The sequence below is a fragment of the Lepidothrix coronata genome, unplaced genomic scaffold, assembly GCF_001604755.1.
Source record: "Lepidothrix coronata isolate B3197 unplaced genomic scaffold, Lepidothrix_coronata-1.0 Scaffold41, whole genome shotgun sequence".
Lineage (NCBI taxonomy): Eukaryota > Metazoa > Chordata > Aves > Passeriformes > Pipridae > Lepidothrix > Lepidothrix coronata.
In genome coordinates, this window is record NW_016690221.1 from 3,908,898 (window position 1) to 3,927,993 (window position 19,096).

The 19,096-nt window shown below is 40.3% G+C and overlaps 2 protein-coding genes and 1 long non-coding RNA gene across 7 annotated transcripts in view; 1 reads left to right on the forward strand and 2 right to left on the reverse strand.

Moving 5' to 3' along the window:
• On the forward strand, positions 1 to 13,596 carry CCZ1 (CCZ1 homolog, vacuolar protein trafficking and biogenesis associated). The gene is made up of 15 exons (XM_017813433.1): positions 1 to 209; positions 1,799 to 1,896; positions 2,024 to 2,117; positions 2,215 to 2,289; positions 3,195 to 3,242; positions 3,799 to 3,882; positions 5,624 to 5,799; positions 6,416 to 6,497; positions 6,678 to 6,739; positions 7,645 to 7,756; positions 8,359 to 8,392; positions 8,732 to 8,849; positions 10,809 to 10,967; positions 11,975 to 12,102; positions 13,244 to 13,596. The coding sequence occupies exons 1-15, from the start codon at positions 108 to 110 to the stop codon at positions 13,297 to 13,299; spliced, it is 1,428 nt and encodes a 475-aa protein (XP_017668922.1). The 5' UTR covers positions 1 to 107; the 3' UTR covers positions 13,300 to 13,596.
• LOC108496594 lies at positions 5,689 to 8,796 on the reverse strand. 2 transcript variants are annotated; one of them, XR_001874523.1, is made up of 4 exons: positions 8,680 to 8,796; positions 7,337 to 7,458; positions 6,821 to 6,879; positions 5,689 to 5,843 (listed from the first exon to the last, which is right to left on the reverse strand). It is a non-coding gene; the product is annotated as an uncharacterized LOC108496594 (long non-coding RNA). The 2 variants fall into 2 exon arrangements; XR_001874522.1 differs by lacking the exon at positions 5,689 to 5,843 and having other exon boundaries at positions 6,501 to 6,879.
• Positions 13,590 to 19,096, reverse strand: part of LOC108496586 (radial spoke head 10 homolog B2-like) — a 15,042-nt gene continuing 9,535 nt past the window's right edge. For 3 of the 4 annotated variants that reach the window (XM_017813428.1, XM_017813427.1, XM_017813429.1), the window contains exons 15-20: positions 18,919 to 19,026; positions 17,718 to 17,882; positions 16,471 to 16,522; positions 15,834 to 15,944; positions 14,548 to 14,743; positions 13,590 to 14,157 (exon numbers count right to left, since the gene is read on the reverse strand). In XM_017813428.1, the coding sequence (XP_017668917.1) occupies positions 13,821 to 14,157; positions 14,548 to 14,743; positions 15,834 to 15,944; positions 16,471 to 16,522; positions 17,718 to 17,882; positions 18,919 to 19,026 (969 nt within the window). In that variant the 3' untranslated portion in view covers positions 13,590 to 13,820. The remainder of the gene's footprint in view (positions 14,158 to 14,547; positions 14,744 to 15,833; positions 15,945 to 16,470; positions 16,523 to 17,717; positions 17,883 to 18,918; positions 19,027 to 19,096) is intronic. The other variant, XM_017813430.1, reaches the window with a different exon arrangement.

The window sequence follows — 19,096 nt, forward strand, 5'->3', positions numbered from 1 at the left end:
CCGGGCCGGGCCGCTGCAGGCGCGGCGGGGCCGGGGCTGGTGCCGGTGCCGGGGCGGCCTCGGGCCGCTCCCGATGGTGTCTGGCGGCTGCCGGCCCCAGGCTCAGGATGGCGGCGGCGGCGGGGGGGACCGGCCAGGAGAAGCAGCTCGCTCCGACCCTCCTCAGTTTCTTCATCTACAACCCCAAGCTGGGGCCCAAAGAGGGAGAGGTACCGGGGGCTGTCGCCGCCGGGGCTGCGGGGACAGGCGGGCACCTCCCGGCGGGGCTGGCCCTGCCCCAGGCCCGGGACCGGCCCCCGACAAAGGCGGCCGGAGCTGCGGCTTTCCCGGCCCGCAGCAGCCCCGGGGATCTGGGTGTCAGCGGGGCCGGGATCGGTCTCTGCTTCAGACCGAACAGGAGCAGTAACCGGGGGGGTTGTCACCGGCAGGGCCTGTATTGGAGATGGGGAGCTGGGCAGGCAGTAACTATGTTTCACTGATGCTGTAACTTTCTCTAAAAATAACTTTCTGGACGTAGATACAATGTGGTTACTATTACCGTTACAGGTTACTGTTTAACTTCGTTAAATTCAAGTTACTGCTGATGTTCTCTTGCTGCTGTGACCCTTAACAAGTAAACTCAAGTTCTAGTCTCTAGCTTTAGAAAACAGCATATTGTGTGGCTCATGTGATAATCTTCAGCTGCAGTAGTTTTTGAACAGAGCAGTGTACTCACATTTTTAGTAGTGACGGGACAGTGAGGCTGAACGTGCCCTCAGCAAGCTCCTGGGTGATTCTGGGTGACTCCAACCCGGGGCAAGCTGTTGGTGCTCTGCAGGGACCTTCGGCGAGCTGGGGAATGGGCCGGCGGAATCCTGGTGGGGCTCAGCGAAGGCAAAGTCCCGTGTGTGGGGTGAAATAATCTCACACACCATGGCAGGTCAGGGGCTGACTGGTTGGAAGCAGCTTTGCAGAACAGGACCAGGGAGTCTGGTGACCAACAGGTCGTACGTGAATCAGCAGCACTTGTGGCAGTGGAGCCGGGCGAGCCGGGCTGTGGCTCAGCAGGGCCAGTGGAGCGATTGCTTCCCCCTCTCCAGCACGTGTGGGACTGCTGGTGGGTGCTGTGTTCCTCCAGGGCTTCCCAGGGTAGCAAAAATACTGACAAGATGAAGCAAGCCCAGTGAAAAGGTCTCGAGCCAGTCTGTGGCGTACCAGGAGAGCCTTCAACTGTATTTGTGCAGCCTGAAGAACAGACGATGTGGAAGAGGGTCTGAGGGCAGTTTCACCAGCCTAAAGAATGGCTGGAGATGATGGAATTGGGTTCTTGAAGTGAAAGAATGAGACGTAATGGATGAAGTTCCAGCAAGGGAAATTCTGATGAGCTAGAAGAAAAACATTCTTCACAGTGAAGTGGTCTAATAGGAGAGCAGGGCCTGGAAAGGTTGTGGAATTTCCATCTTTGGATATATTGAAAACATGACTGGACAAGGCCTGGAGTAATCTGAGCTGGCTTTGAAACTAGCCTTGCTTTGATCTGGCTTTGAAGCTCGCCTTGCTTTGAACTAGCTGAGAAGTGATTTCAATAGCCTTCAATTTATAAAGTATTTTGAGATATCATGGGATGACTGACTGCTTAAGTGTGCTTAAATATGCTTTTAATCCATTATTACAGAAGCCCATTTTGGTACAAGATAAAATTCTGCCTAGGAAATACAGGGATTAAAGTTAAAAAACAAGCAAACCATGTACTCAGTATTCTTTAACTCTGATTCTGTTAAAATTCATTTGCTTGGATTCTTCTTTTTTCACATTTTAGGAAGAAAAGAAGATTCTCTTCTATCACCCAAATGAAGTAGAAAAGAATGAAAAAATTAGAAATGTGGGGCTATGTGAAGCTATAGTGCAATTCACGAGGTGAGAAGTCTGATTGCATGGCTTGCTGTGTTGGCACAAGCACTGTGTTTTAAATCTCTCAAGTCATATGTCTTCTTGCTGTGACTGTGTATAAATACCTATGCCCACATATATGTCTTCTTTCCAGGACCTTTAGTCCAACAAAACCAGCAAAATCCCTACATACACAGAAGAACAGACAATTTTTCCACGAACCTGAAGAAAACTTCTGGATGGTCATGGTACTTATGCATGTGATCTGCATGTTCCTAAAGCACCATCCTGCAATGTTCTCCATGCATTCTGCATTGTCTAATACCAGCCTGTTCCACTTCCTAGGTTGTACGGAATCCCATAATAGAAAAACACAAAGATGGAAAGCCAGTCTATGAATATCAGGAAGAAGAATTGCTGGTAAGACTGAACTTTCCTTTTTTTTTTTTTATTATTTTAATGGGTTATATTGTATTTTAAGGGTACTTCCAGAAATATCTTAGTTTGATTCTTCTTGAACTGCTGTCAAATTGATTTTTCTATGTATCCATATCTGTCTCCATAAATGGAAAGAGGGCAAAGTATTTTCAGTCAAGTTGAAAGAAGAGTACAAGACAGCGGATTATCCAGGGAACAGTTCAAGATCATCCCATAAACATTAGCAAAATATGCACCCATGAGACTTTAGCTTGGAATAGGTGAATATTTCTAGCTTATAATAGGTGAATATTTCTTAGGATCTGTTTGTTTAATGAAGTTCTTGCAAGCTTTTAAGTCTACATATTTTTATGAGGTTTAAGTATACATGTTACTACTTTCTTAAGACTGCTAGTGCACTACTTCCATTCCTTATTGTGTCCTAACAAAAGGATGGGTGTCATAGGGACTCTATTTTGCCAGTTAATAGTCTTTTTGCATCTGGGTTAAGATCTTAGCCCCAAAAAACCTGCTATGGTGTCCCACCTCCTTCAGCCTTTGACCTGGATGAAGAGAGAGCTGCCAGAAGTAGGTTCATGTTCACTGGCTGCTGGTCTCAGGGAGGGCACTATTTGTAACTGGAATCTTGGGCATGAGTTTGTAAGGTGCTTTGGGTACTAAATGTGAGGGGGGAAGGGACTCCTTTTATTGAAATTGTACTTTATAAGTACAAAGACAGTACAAAGCATTTCTAAATGCTGACTGAAAATGCTATTTAACTTTTCAGAGATTGATTTCTCTAAATTGTGTCTTTGCTGGCTCTTTGAAAACATACATTACGTTTAGCTCAGCCAAAATACTTGTAATTCTGCCTCTGCTTCACTGATGTGCTGCTCTCTTTCCTGCAGGACAAGGTCTATAGCTCGGTCCTGCAGCAGTGCTACAGCATGTACAAGGTAGAGTTAATACCAGAGGCTCCTCTTGGGAAGGGAAGAAGATCCTCATGGTACCCTTTGGGTGTGCAAGCTCATCATTGCTTTGGCATTCTCATCTCATCACTGTTATCTACTCTCTTCCTGCAGCTGAAATGGAATTCATGGAAGAGAAAAATACAGCTCTGTGCTGGTTCAATAGCTTATTGTAATAATAAAAGCCTTCTAATTTTTGTAAAGTCCAAGTTTCCTGGGCAGTTACACTAATAAGTATTTGATTTTGATGGTGTTAGCTATTATCTGCTTGAGAAACAGCCCTGGTTAAAGGCCTTTTACGAAACAAAAGCATAAGACACTTAAATGACACATAAATATTCTGCCTCTGCTGCCATAACTGCCTGGACCCTGCAAATCTGAGATGTTTTTTCAATAAAAAAGGGGTACATTTGGATTGATGTGGAGTACAAATACTGAGGAATGGGAGGTGTATTGTAATCTAGCTATATTCATAGCCAAGTTACAAGAAATTATTGTAAATGATTGCCCAACTAACTGATTTTTTTTTCCTTTTAACTGTTAGCTTTTCAATGGCACGTTCCTGAAGGCCATGGAAGATGGAGGTGTGAAAGGCCTAAAGGAGAGACTAGAGAAATTCTTCCATCGGGTAAGACCTTATTTTTCAGGCACATAAAGTGTGATTCTACATTGGAAATAAGATGCAAAAATCTCCTCTAAGTGGCAGCAGTGTGACTATAAAACAGTGGAAAACGTGTGGTGGCAACACAAAGTATCTGGGTACTCATTTTGTCAAATACTTCCTGCTTCTACTAGCTCAGTAGGTTCTTCAAGTGGAGCTGAACCACAAAGCATGGATATGGCTTGATGGAACAGCTTAGCTATTGGATATTTTACCTAACAGAATCATGTTCATTCTTCGGAAATTCTGTTTTGCTGTTTGACTTGGTTACTATGATACCAGTTTTGAGTTTTATTTGAGTTACTGTTGCAGAATCATTGCCTTTGGAAGGAACCTGGGAAGGTCATCCAGTTCAGCCTCCTACTCAAAGCAGGGAAACACTGTATTTAAACTCTCCTGCCCAGGGCTTTGGATGGTTGAGTCTTGAAAAGATCCAGGGGTGGAGATTCCACACCCTGCGTGCACAAGATGAAGTAGTAAATAGTTTAAATTTTTAACTTCTTCCCCCTACCACACCCCCAGGTGGAATTAGTAGTCATACCTGAGAAGGTTAGAGGAAATATTGTCTTCATTATAACTAGTCTTCAGAATATAATTTCAAAGCTGATGTTTCAGTGAAAGAATGAAAAGCAAAATCTATTTCTGAGCAAGAAATCAAATATTATTCATGTATTTTTCACACTAAGGAACTGACTGAATAGTCTGGCAGAATTTTGAGTTCCTACATGAAAAGTTTCATCAAGCTTTAAAAGGTGGCAGCCAAGTGCCTGCCTGCCCCCATTTTCCTTGTTTGCACAGAAGGAAACAGGACTGCTGTCAGCAGTTAGTGCTCTTGTGGTAGAGATGTGAATCTTGAGGTCCCTGATAAGGATGGAGTGTAGACACTGCGTAATGGTGTTTAAAATTTTGTTCTCCTAACAGATTTTTAAAATAACACAACGTTGTGACAGTGTAAACAGAAGTACAGGCTTTGCTTGTGGATTGGGGAGGGTCTTGTTTTGTTTGTTTGTAAGACTTGTAGGCTTTAGAATGAACACCACTGGCACAAGGAGTACTTTGATGAGTTGATGTGTGCTTCTGTCTATTAAAAATAGACCATGGCAAAAGAGAAAGTAATGTATTTTTATCTTTAAAACATTGTTTTTCTTTGATGTTCCTGCTGAGGATAAAACAGTAATTTCTATAGATTTGTATAATAGAAAGAAACCTAATGAAAATTTCTCTTTTTCATCAGGAAATTAGAAGAGCTTAAAAAATGTAGTCGTGCAAATTGTCTGTTATAACCCTATTGAACAAGTTAGCAACATGTTGCTGGCAGGCTTGCACTGCACTGAAACTCTGAAAAGAAATAAGACTTAGGTTACAAACTGAGAGAAATCTGTCACGCTGTAATTATTACTTGTGTGTTTTTGGTGATGTGAAATGACTGTAGAGGGAGCCATTGGATAACACATCTTTCACAGAGCACTGGATAGTGCATTAGAAATCTCTTGGTAAAGGTTATACTCTATCAAGAAAGAGAACAACAGAAAATATCTCTTCCTTTGCACATTGAAAGCTAATTCTCTGCTCCCAAGACAAGCAGAACAGGAAGGATTTTCTTTCTTTGTTATTCCAGATTATTGGTGTTTAGACTCAAATTTGTAATTTAAATCTACACATTGGCAGTTTTCTGAATTCTGAAAGCCACCTATCATTGTTCTCCCAGTACTTGCAGACACTGCACTTACAGTCTTGTGATCTGCTGGATGTGTTTTGTGGAATCAGCTTCTTCCCACTGGATAAAATGACTTACTTGAAAATTCAGTCGTTTATTAATAGGATGGAAGAAAGCCTGAACATAGTCAAGTATACTGCATTCCTCTACAATGACCAGCTTATCTGGTAGGTACTTCAGTAATTCTTTTGTGTGTCTTCAACTTCTCATCCTATAAATAAGTGTCAAAATAGAAAAGCTTTTGAATCAGTGAAAGAGTTGGATAAAAATGAGAAAACATGAGTCATGCTACCATTCAGTAGAAAAGGCACTGGTCTGAGCTTTGAAATCTCTAGCCTGTATCAAATTATTACTTCCTGGGGAGCAGCTGGAGAAGTGTCCTTGTCATCTCCATCACAAGAGCCTCTGTGAATATACACAGGTTCCTCCATAAGAATTTTTAGTAGTGAAGGTAATTAAATTAAGGATTGGTCTTCATGTAATTCTGTACTAGAAATTGCAATGCTTGTGAAGAGTTCTACTTAAAAATGGATTTAAGAATATCAAACTGGATCTTTGTTTAAGTATAATTTTATTTCTTTTCAGGTTTATGGCTAATTTATATGTGTTTTGCATTTAGCAAATAAACTAACATTGTAATAGAAATTAATGTTCTGGGATTGACTCCACTGAGACACTGAATTGTTGCTGCCCTGGTTTATTATGTGCTCTGCCCGAGTTTTGGTTGGAGGAAAATGTGTGATCTGAACTGCAGCACAAACATCATTTGTGTTTTTTTTCTAGGAGTGGACTGGAGCAAGATGACATGAGAATTTTGTACAAATATCTCACAACATCTCTGTTTCCAAGGCACATGGAACCTGAGGTATTATAGTTGGGTTGGGTTTTTTTGGGCGTGAAAGTGGTTGGTTTGGGTTTTGTGTTTGTTATTTTTTCTTTTCTCCCTGTTTCTCTGATCCTACTAAGGGCTAAAATACCAAGGAGAAATATCTCTCTTCTCTCTGCCTCTAAGCTGGTTTTTCTGGTGTGTCCTTTTTTGCTTCAGTTAGCGGGAAGAGATTCTCCAATACGTGCTGAAATGCCGGGAAATCTGCAGCACTATGGAAGGTGGGTCCTGTTTTACTGTCCCCATCTGCTGCTTCTTCCCTCAAAAACCCTGGGAGAAGTGTGTGTATTTTGAGTACATACCCACACACAGTTCATTCCAGAGGGTTGCACAGTAGGTGCTGCAATGTGAAACCTAACCTCTGGAAAAAAGAGAAAATGCTTCATTAACGTAACTTCACGTTTATTTTTCTTCCCATTGCTCTTAATGCACTGCCTGACAAATTTGGGAATTGCTCCAGTCATTTCTTTTCAATCAGGCACTCCAGACAAAGGTGTAGATTTAATCTAGGATTTACCAATTGCTTTTCCTCTGTCCTCAGCATCAGAGTGGGGAATTCTGCACTTAAGCAGCTGGGCAACATAATTTTGAATAATTGTGGGTTTGGACACCCTTCATCACGAGAATTCCTCTTCCTTGATTTATTGTATTCCTTTGGGATCAAGACATTGGCACACACTCCCTGTCTATGCCCCTCTCCCAAGTTTAGGTGCTTCTAGTACACCACTTCCTACACCAAACTAGTCTGGATGTACTGTTGGACAGGAAAGGAAGGGGCTTCCCCATAGCAACAAAAAAGAGGTTTTAAAGATACTCACAGACTGAAGATGGAAAGAATTTTGTTCCTGTTTCTTTGATGATCTGCACAGCTTTTCCTTGGCATTATTCTGCATTTCTGATGCTGTTTCTGTAACTCTTTGAGGCATATTTGCAAATAATCCTTAAAAAATATAAGAGTGTTGAGATAATATACAAAGGGCTCTGTGCCTGCGTGGATAGCTGAAAACTCACTGTATTCAAATCTATTCATACATGCAAGTAATTGTTAGTTTGGAGAATACCTGTTAAACTGGAGAAACTGAAATACAGGAATTCATCTCACCTGACCTGTTGAATTGTTTTCTAGGTTTCTTACTGGACCTTTAAATCTTAATGATCCAGAAACAAAATGCCGTTTCCCCAAAATATTTGTTAACACTGATGACACTTACGAGGAGCTTCATTTAATTGTTTATAAGGTATTACAGTTTTCTCTGCAATTCCTCCACAGAATTAGGAATCTCTGTACAATTAAGACAGTGATGTGAAGTACTTAAGAGTGTATAGAAAGGTGCACAGATATGACCAGGTTAAAGCAAAGAGACAGAAAAATAACATTTCTAGCAATCAACTTTAAAGCCTGAATCCTCTTTCCCCCTCTCTTGTACCCTCTCCAAAACAAGCAGCTGTTTTATTAAAACAAAGTACCAGCCTTCAGTTGCTTTAAGTGATTTCATACCTGGCTTGAGTAGGATTAATCAATAAAATAAATTTTTTTTACATTAAATCCAAATTTCTTGAAGACATCTTTGCATAAATGCATTTTTACCAAATTTTACCTTTCCCCTACAACTTAAACTGTTAACTGGGCTGATTTGAAAATCATAGCTTGACTCTGTTGTGTAGGATTGCAAAGAGATTATCCTGTTGAAATGCTACCTTTCAAGTAGATTTTTTTAATTTCTTCTTTAATTTAACTGCTTCACCTGTGTGTGACCTCACTGAAGTATTGTCATTTATTTGAGGTAGTTGAGGTAACCTGTTGTAAATGGTTTTTTTGCTTTAACTTTTTTTGTTCCAGGCCATGAGTGCAGCTGTCTGCTTTATGATTGATGGTAAGTACCTGTCAGCCTCACTTCTTTGGCAAGACATAGTTAGTACAAAATACTTTCACATGCAGCTTGTTTTACTCTTGAAAAATACTCCCATTAATTTGTTATTTGAGTCTCTTTTTCGTGAGTGCTTTTATCAGTCTGCTCCAATGGCTTAAGTAACTCAATTTACACACTAAATACTGCTTCAGTGAGCCACTTTCAAAATCACCCATAAGGTTGTAATTATGAGAAAAATTTGTCCTTGGACTCATACTGATGTTTAAAGAGAACAACTACAGAAACTGTACCTTCAGCTGTGGGAAGGGAATCCCATCTCTGCCCTTCCTTTCCCTGGCACAGCTTCGATCCCGCCCACGCTGGAGTTCTGCCGGAAGCTGGACAGCATTGTTGGGCCTCAGCTCACCGTGCTGGCATCAGACATTTGTGAACAGTACAACATCAACAAGAGAATATCGGGGTTTGTACCACACTTCCTGCTGCATTCCCTCATTACATGGTGAAAAGTCAGGTTTAATGAACTGCTTAAATAACAATATGAGCCCAGCTTTTGAAAGCGTTGAGTTAACTGTGTACTTTGAACAATGTTTGTCTACCTTTCTGCACCCTAAGTGTTTATGAAGTGCATGTCCTTGCATGCTTAGGTCTCCCTGAAGAAAGAACATAGATGTTACTAATTTATGAACGAGTGTTAATTGTGTGGCTGAAATCTTTTTCCTCCATGTGCATAATTGCTGCAGAGAAAATAATGTAAATACTAAGGCAAATATGACCGTTACCAATTGACATTCTGCCTCCTCCTGCCCCAGCTGTCAGCAAATCATTCAGGTAGAACTTCTTTCATATGTGCACTGAAATGAACTGACAAGTCTTCTGACACCTCTCCCCCATGCTGAGGTAGAGAAGTAGCAGTTCCCTCAAAATTTTAACCTCAGTTTATACTGTCTAGCTTTTCTTGAGGAAAACAGAATCTCATAATGTTCACAAATAGCCCTCTGGCCAGTAGAACATTTAAGTTTAAAAAGTAAATTAAAAATATCACTGTCTTTGCCCACATCCTCTTTCACGCAGATTTCCTTTGAATTCTGCTTTCCCAGGCTGCTGTTCTGTGTAATGTTCAAAAAACAGCATTTTTCACATCAAGTGGTCACTGACTGCTGGCTCTGAGTTTGCCTTAGGAACAAGGCTTGGGCAGTGTAACTCTTCACTCAGTTACAAATCCAAAAGCAAAATGAAGGTTTAGGTACCAGAACAACTCCTGTTTAACAATTTCAATCGGGGATTTTAGTGAGTGGATTATTTGGTTACAACAGAAGCTTTACAGTCGAGGACTTGATTTGCCATAAAATTGTATCTATTTTTCAACAGATGTGTTAGTTGGGGAAGCAGGAACAGTATCACATGTGGCAACAAAGGAGGAATTCAAACAAAGATAGGTGTGGGAGTGAACTCATTCAGTGGTAGCTTCCCAAATCAGCAAAATCGCACGGGATAGAATAGGATGTGCTTGAAATTGTGCCAATCTACTAAATCATTAAACTTGGGCTTTTTAAATGTCATCTGGGACTGGCTTTGGCAGCTTTAACTCTTTAAAAGTTTAATGCCATGGTGTCCTGAAAACATGATCCAGTTTCTTGACACTGATGCATGTGGCTGACGGAGAGCAGGGGTATCTGGTTGTTTGCTGAGGTGAGTGGTGTCATCACAGTATCTCCCTGGTCCTAAATAATGCATTGCCTCAAGTACCAATTGCTGTAGCCAGTTTTTGCATATCTTGAATTTGTTGTGGCTTCTACCAAAACTACAGCTCTAAGTGACAGTTGTTATATTAAGTAGATAAAAGTGGAAATGGAGGAACACTGCCAAGGCTTTGAAAATAGTCTCTTGCTTGGCCCACACAAATGCTGGGGGCAAATCTAAGTGCCTGGATCAGGGAAGAGTTTGTTCTCTGGGTTGTAACCAATACAAAGACATGAATGGAAGATGGCTTACTGATCAAAGTAAAGACTGAGCATCCATTCAAATCAGAGGGGACTGGCCTAGGGGAGAGCAGCAAGGGAACAAAATGAAGACAGAGCAAAACCAGCTCATTAGAAAAATGCAAATGAATTACTACTGTGAAGGGGGACAAGGCCCTTAGACTCCCCTGTGTCTGTTCACTGGCAGCCTAAGCAGCAGAAGGGGAAACACTGGCTGGTTCTACAGGCTCGTTTGTGTTTTGTTTTGTTTTGTTTTTTTAAAGTGTGTTAAAATGAAGTGCAATCCCACAAGTCTTAAAACACTTGGGTCTCTTCAATGTGAAGATGACTTCAGGCTGTCTAAGCTTTGCACTGCTCACTACCATTGTCTGTGAAGCCTGTGGTTATAGAACATGTCAGTATTCACAAATCACTTTTTTTTTCTTTTTAAATCTTCCTAGGGCTGAGAAGGAACCTCAGTTTAAGTTTATCTATTTCAATCACATGAACCTGGCAGAGAAAAGTACCATTCACATGAGGAAAACACCCAGTGTATCACTTGCATCTGTTCACCCCGACCTCATGAAGATTCTCGGTGACATCAACAGTGACTTCTCCAGGTAATGCTTAACTATTAAATAGTCTGTAACTCCTACTGTCAATTAGATTTTTTTTTTCCAAATGACTGAAGCTTTCCAGTCTTTTTTGTTGATGGCTGGCAGTTCATGTTTGGTATTTTGTGTTGGTTTAGAAGTAGTCCATCTTAAACAGAATTTCTAGTGTCCTTTTAAAAAAATAACTTAGAAGAGGGCCAGGGCCTCTATCCAAGAAAATATCAAATCTATTGGAGACCTCAGAGTAGTCATAACAAATGGGATGGGAAGCACTAAAGTCTGACTAATCTGGGGAAGTAGTATAAAGGACAGGGAAACCTGCTTGTGCCTGTGTCATCCTTGCCCCTGCCACAGCTGGGGGCTGCTGGGGTGAGCCAATGGATGGAATGTGGACCTTGCACTTACTGCAGTCCTGATGGAGGTGACAAGTGGCTTCTTGTCAATGGGTATCAAGCCTGAAGGTGGGAGAGACCCTCTGTCATAATAAAGAACATGAAAATGTTGAATGACTGTGATTAATTATGTAATTAACAACTAGCAATTTTCCCACTCTGCTTAAGGAAGGACAAGGTTTTCATTTTTCTATGAATGAAAAAAGAATGGTTCATCATATTATGGAAGTACTGGGTTAGTGACAGCTTTAGAGAATGTATCTAACTGTTGAGCATGGTTTAGGTCTAGGTTTAGAATTTAGTTCTGTGAAAGCTCAGAATCACCAAACCATAGCAAATCATCATTCTGTCAAGTGTGTCCTTACCAGAACAGAGGAGAGGTGTTTTCTTCAGAGCACCAGAGTGTTTAGAATATGGACAAATTAATGATTTACACATTTGGGGATGTCTTAAGCAGCCATTTATGCAGCCTTTGACTGCTGAATGATGGCTGAGTTAGAATTGGTATTCTCTTCGATACTGCACAACCACAACAACTTATGACAGGGAACTCTCCTAATGATTACGGACAAATTGTTGAAGATGAACTTGCTGCCACCTTCTTCCTAAAATTTCTTTCAGAGTTGATGAAGATGAGGAGATTATTGTGAAGGCAATGAGTGATTACTGGGTAGTTGGGAAGAAGTCTGACCAGAGAGAACTGTATGTTATTTTGAATCAAAAAAATGTAAATCTGATTGAAGTTAATGGTAAGGATTGTTTTTTATTACATTCTAGTAGTAACTGTATTTAGATGTATGTCCCTAGGGAAGTAATAAAATCCATCTCATGAGAAATGTAGAGAGTGATTGATCTTTGATAGACCAGGTGAGTTTGCCTAAGGTTTTAGTCTGCCTTCTATCAGCTGTGAAAGAACAGCATAAATATTCAGCAGACATTCTTAATTATTAATCAGTCATTATTCCTCCTTCAAATAATAGAGGAGAGATCTATGAGCTTAGTTTAGGAGTAATTAATACAGTATATGACAGGTGAGAGATGAACATATTTACATCTGAGTTGGGTTTTATTTGTCAGTGATCCAGGGGTAGGTTACTTACACATGATATCTGTCTGTCTGTCCTGTCAGGGATCCTCATCCCGTTGCTGTCTTGTTTCTAACGTGGTTTTCAGAATGATTTACTGTGACTAAGAGTGCAAATGAACATTAGGATGCAATAAGCTTTTAAATTGCTATTTCTCCTAAAGTCTGTTTGAATCTTGCCTGCAGCAATTTTTGGGCTCTCTGTCTTAACAGGAGGAATGTGCTCACTTAAACAATGGGAAAGAATTAATACTTTCCAGGACCAAAGCCTAGCAACCTACACTTTAAAAAGAGAAATGAGTTGCATGACGTAGAAATCTTTGTGTAATTGTCTCTCAGCATCAAACCTGCCACACAGAAACAGTAAATGAGTGTTTCTGTGCCTGATAAACTTAGAAAGTGTTGTCTACCAAATAGCACAAAGCAAAAGTTTTGCTGACTTGATTTATTGTACAGACTACCCTAATTCCTCCTCTCTCTGAAAAAGGGGTTATAATGTACTTCCTCAGGATGGAGCCAAGTCTGCTGTTGTTGCAGTGTAAGTTTGCCAAGATGAGTGGCCCATCATTTACACTTCAGCCACTTAAAATACAACTCACCTTTCAGACAGGGTGAGATGCCAGACTTGACTTGACTTTCTCCTACTGAAGACAGAGTAACATTAAGTGTATTTCTACGTTAGAAACTCATAGGGTTTTTTCTGTTTGAATTTAATTATATTGTCTGTGACGATCCCCAGGGTTTCTCTTGAGGAGGTTTCTGTAAAAATATCATACTGAAGTATCTTTTTTTTTTCTTATTAACAGAAGAAGTGAAGAAACTTTGTGCAACACAGTTTAACAATATTTTCTTCTTGGATTGATCTGCAAAGGGCTGATTTATTGAAGATGTCAATGTCAGGCACTTGTTCAACATGAGAAGTTATTAGTCATATTATTGACTGGAATAATGACAATAGTAAAGCAATACTTGCTTTGTAAGAATCAAAATTTCTACTAAAATCTGTAAACTCTGACCATAAAATTTTTAAATTTTAAACATGTTTATGTGCAAGCTAATTAGAAACCAGTCTGAATTCATCTGTACCATTCCATTCTGATATGTTATGTGAATATTTTGCTGGAAAATAAAGCTAATAATTGTTACACTTTTAAGGGCATCTTTTTGTTTTCCTGTGTTCATTTGCATCATTGTGTGACTATCTGATAGTTTAGTGCAATGTAACTTGCCCAAGACCCCGGTGCAAAACAGTTTCCCTCTGAAATCAATTCTTGTGCATACAGTCTTATAATATTTACAGCTCCCTACAAGTGTTGTTGTTCTGGTGTTGTTTGGGTTTGTTTGTTGTTTTTTTTTCTATTTGAAGAGAACTTGCTTGAAGTTTCAGTGGTTTTTACCAGAGGGTTTGTTTTTCTTGTTAGCAGGCCCCGTGTTACCTGCAGGTGCTGCCTTCTGTGCCTCTTTCTTCACTGAGGGTGCTTTCTTTTGGGCCTCTTTCTTCTGTGAGGAGTCTTTCCTGTGGGCATCTTTCTTTGGAGAGGGCCCTCCCTTCTGTGCCTCCCCCTTTGACAGGCGCGCTCTGCTTCCCTTCCGCGGGGACACTTCCTGTGGGACAGGATCCTCGGACGCCTCAGCAGCTGCACTCTGGGAGGCACGTGCTTTTTCTGCTGCAGCTGCTTCTTGTCTTCTTACCTCTTCTGCTTCTCTTTCAGCAATGAGTCTGAGTGGACAAAGTTTGAATTTAATGTACTGCAAGAGGGGGGAGACAGATTTATACTGGCTATGCAACTCCAGCCCTTCTCAGAGTCCGAGCAGGATGAACTGTCCTAGTGGAGAGAGGCAGAGTCTGTCTGATCACCACTTCAAGTCCAAACATGTCTTAACTGTCTTTGCCAGGAAATATCAGAGTTAAGAGTTCTGTAACCTGAAAGCAGCCTGGATTTGTTACTCCAGACAGTTACATTCTCTATGTTACTAATTACACCTGGATGAGTTTGTTTTCCAGTTCCAGTAAGCTAAACTACTTTCTTAAGCACATTTCTCATTTTCAATAATTTTGTTAGAGGAAGATAAGAGATAACAGTACTGCAAGACAAGATTCAACACTTACTTTGCCAGCTCCACATCCTTGATCTTTCTCAGCTCAGCTAATTCAACATCCTCCTTTTGCTTTTCTTCTACTTTTTGCCTCAGCACTTTCTCCTGCTGGTAAGCAGGGAAGAGCTTAGTTGTGAAAAAGATTTCCATCTGATACATCCACAGACAAAATTTTTCATCTTGTTCAGTTTTGTCTTCTTTTGCTTCATCTGCAACATGTAAATTAAACATGCTTATTTAGCAGGGCACTTCTGTTTCAAATGTGTTTTGGACTGCAGTATTTCAGCTCTGTGTCAGTGCAATGGCAAACTGGCTTCTGCATGTACAGAACGTGGCAGCTCAGAGACACTTGGAATGATGCATGGGAAAGGGATGGTCCTTTCGTGGGGCCTCAGAGTGACTTGGCCCTGGGAATGGCACCAAAAGACTGTGGACTCTCCCCTTTAATCCCAGACCTGTCTTCTGCAGTGACCTGATGACAGTTCAGGTTCTGTGAGCCCTGGGCACCGGGGAATGGAGGAGCAAATGACCACCTGAGAGGACGGAATGCAAATGTCCAGTTGTCAGAGGTGTCAGAAAACAGGACAGGGCCCAGTTCAGGGTCCTGAAGAAACACTATTTTTTCCAGATGTGTAACTTTTCAGTGATCAGATTTCAGTGGAAGAGCTGATGACCACACAAAGATTCTTGTCTACCTATGTTCCTGGATTTGAGTTCTTTATCAGCAGGAAACATTTAACAAGCACGAAAACCCAACCCAGATGAGATCTGCTAATCAGCCAGAAGATGGTACAAAAAAGTTACAAGCATCAACATAAAAAGTGCTCTTACTGATGTCTCTTCTGCATGAATGTTGGCCTGTCCTGACATAAGGCATCTTATCCCAGCTAATGGTGCCACACCACTAAGAATAATTCTTATATTAAGTAAAAGAAGCAGGACATAGCAGTAATATATTTTATTTTTCCAAGACATTAAATGAGCAGGCTCGCAGATTGAGCTTCTCATGGAGTAAATACAAATTACATCTTCTAGATGCCCTACAAATAAAATGTGGCATTTTAAAATCAGGGAAACTGTTTAAGTAAATACCTAAATGTCTGATTTAATTATGAAGTTTCATTCTCTTTTAAAAAATATTTTAAGTTTTTAAAAAAATCTTCCTCGAGAATAAATGTTCATTTACTGCCCTCTTGTGACAAGCTGAAATCTGCATATACAATGAAAATTTCACTATTCAAGAGCTACAAGGGATTTTTTTGTGGGGGTGTTAGTAAAAAATCAGTAGGACTTCTTTACCTCCCAGTTCCTTTGCTGGAGAGGAATCTGGTTCTTTTCCTGCATCCCAGCTGGACAATGACAGATCATCTTTGCTGTCTGCACAAGCTGGGGCAAATGAGAGGACAGTCTCTGATAATGCAAAGAGAGAAAATTAGAAGAACTCACTCTTTAATTCTATGCATTAAATATCAAGTTTGATCTTCAGCACAAACAAATATAGATTGTCCCCTGACCTGACAGCTAGACTTGTGGTTAAAATGTTTCTGAAATTATGAAAAGTTTGTCTATAATGAAGGCAACAGTGCAGAGTTCAATCTCTTGTTTCCATGCCCAAATGAGTGGGATAGAACAGGAAGAATTAAGGTTTAAAAAGCCTTTAAAGTTATTGTTAAGGAAAAAGTGATTGCTTCTAATTAAAAAGCACAGAAAATTCAGAGATTCAAACCTGCCCAGTTCTCTGTGTGCAGTAGGTATGGAAAGCTACACATAAACCCTGTCATAATTGCCAAATTGAATGGAGTGCCCTGTGTAACTGCAATACATCAGCTGTTTCAATGATCACCTTCGGTTTTAGTTGTCTTGAAAGTTTCAGAAAGAGTGAATCTCCTCTAGCACCTCTATTTTTATAGATGTTCATGGTAACTGCAGTACTCACCCAGAAGAGATGCTTGCTGACACTGCTCTTTGTCTTCACGAGACCTCAGTGGCTGGCAAGAAGTTTTAAATTCAGTTACTAAACATCTGGGCTTGTGTTCAAATTAAAAGGTGAGATCCCATGTCCCTTTGAGTCATACAAATTCCCATCTCCAAAGCATTCTGCCAACCAAATGCATTCTGCAATCATGCCTATCTCAAAACATTAAAATTGCAATAGTGTTTCACATTTTCAAGTATTAGCAGGTAACACTTTACCTTTGATACCTGCCAGGCAAGCAGGATTATCCTATTTCAGAGCTAGGGAAAGACAGAAATACAGAGAATGAAAGCTCCTGTTCTTAGACATGTTCCTCTGTTCTCACATGTTGCTCTACATGCTATTGTTCATCTGCTCCTGAGTGCACAGCTCAGCTGCCTCAGAAATGTCATTGCTTATGTCTGCACCAATTGTACTTCTGCTGTATATGCACTAATGAAGTGTAAACACAAGAAGAATTTTACCCTCAGTACATTTAAATTAAGATTTTCTTCTGGTCTTGGAAAATCTGACTGTTTTAACTGGACCACTTCACTGTGCAACTGTGCCTATGCCTGCAGTGATTCAAGGGAATGGGTCCACAGGATGGGAACAACTGGCCAAAGAATGGGAAGTGGTGGTGTACAGTGGCACTACTGGCTTACAGAGACTGGGAAATTAGGTGTTTGTGAGTGCTCTTGGAATTAATAAAAATACTTTCACCTTGTGCATAATTCCAAAGAATAACAATTCTAATTCATGCCTTCAACTACCCTGTGCATCCAAATTGCACCTGTGTCACAGGCAGCATCTTACAACCTCCAAAATCCTTATTCAAAAGTTTAGCAAAAAGAAAAGAGCACAGCTTAACTGCTGGGAAACAGCAAGGCTTGCTACCTACAACAGCTGCAATGTCATTTTAGACATTCAGCTTAAAGCAGGAGAGAAGTCTTCCACCAGCCAACCAATCTGTCATTTATGTGTATTTATTACTTTATGTATATTTATAGTTATCTAGGAAAACGTGCAAATGTGTTAAAACTGTCCACACTGATGATACAATTTAAGGTAGTAATGAACAGGAAAAGCAGAAGGACCCAATCAAACAACTGTTTATGCAAAGAGGGAACATTTGGTTTCTACGTTCAGGAAACAGAATATTTGCAGAGCCTGCCTTTGCCCTCTAAGTGGACACATAATAATATTTAACAGGGCTGCATCAATTTTACCTGAGAATATCCTGAGTACAAAGTTGAGTTTTCCCTGGAGAAGTTCTTGAATCTAAAGCTAGCTCTGTTCTGATTCTCATGAGCTATTTGCTCCTTAACCATATCATGGGTAACGTACACCACTGCACATTCAAGAAGAGCTTCAAAAAATTCCAGAAAAACCAACTAGAGTAAAAGAAACACAATGGTTAAATTCATTCATTTTTGCAAAATTCCTTCATTAACAGGCACGTATAACTGAGCAAGCAAAGAACTCAGAAGTGATTGTGAAGTCTCACTGGCCTCACTTAACTAGTCAAACATCTCTTCTTCTGAAGAAAAATTGAAAACAGCCAAAGCTCAAAAAATTTAGGAGGTGATACACTGTGTTACATCTTATACAAGTCATATTGAACTAAACTGCTGCATAGATTTTTGTTTTATCTGCAGCTGTAAGAAATTTCTCTAAAAAGTAACTCACAACTACGGCTATTACCTAAAATATTTTACTTGAACATGATGCTTCAAGAAACCCCAAGAATGTGTGTAAAACGGCTCCCCTGGTAAGACTCACCATGTGTGTTCAGTTTATCTGTTTAGAACAAATTCAGTTGAGCAATTTACAACAGAGCATTGCTAATTCTTGAAGGGTGAGAACCCTCCAAACTGGGCCAACTCTTGGGGACCACAAGAGTCTTCTACAGTCACTGAGGTGGCAGCACTTCACATGGCACTAATCAGCTTTCTTGAATCACCAGATTTTCAGGATCACTGGGTTCAGATCTTAATTATTGATCCATTTTAACAGCCTTGGCAGCTGGAAGTGCAGAGATTGATCTCTGTGTAATCACTGACATACATCTTGTCAGGCAGCTGCCTCACAGACACAACTACCACCAGCAGCAGCCTCCTGGAAATGGTATTATTCCCCCTGAGGGCTATGGCACTCCTAAGGAGTTATCTGGATGCTCCAGTATGCTGAGACTACTAAAAAGAGTGGGATATTAAGAAAACTATAGATGTACATGAACTAAACTAAAAGGTGCAGGCAGAACAAAGGAAGACAAAAACAGAGGCCTGAGTTTGTACTCTTTTTTTTTTTTTTCCAAAAAATTAATTCATTTTCTTCCTGCTCCAGCAGGTAGGATAGTATTTGCAGCAGTTTTTAAAAGCAATTTTAATTGTTCCTGTAGCTATGAACTATGGTTTTTTCCATACACACCTCCAGTTCCATGTTGATACCAGTCCTACCACGTGGACAGGCACCAACTTTGACAAATATTTTCACAAGTCTTGCAACAGTTAATTGTTTGTTGAGAAGTTTCAAATCCTGGGTAAGAGTAAATGTTACATGTTAACAGCACTTAAGGCATTCCCACATGGACCTAATCTACCCTTGA

Excerpts from the sequence above, each read along its gene's own strand:
- CCZ1 (XM_017813433.1), top strand. The coding sequence starts at position 108 with ATGGCGGCGGCGGCGGGGGGGACCGGCCAGGAGAAGCAGCTCGCTCCG. Across the intron at positions 2,290-3,194 it reads ATCAGGAAGAAGAATTGCTG|GACAAGGTCTATAGCTCGGT; the intron begins GTAAGACTGAAC and ends TCTTTCCTGCAG. Across the intron at positions 10,968-11,974 it reads ATCAACAGTGACTTCTCCAG|AGTTGATGAAGATGAGGAGA; the intron begins GTAATGCTTAAC and ends AATTTCTTTCAG.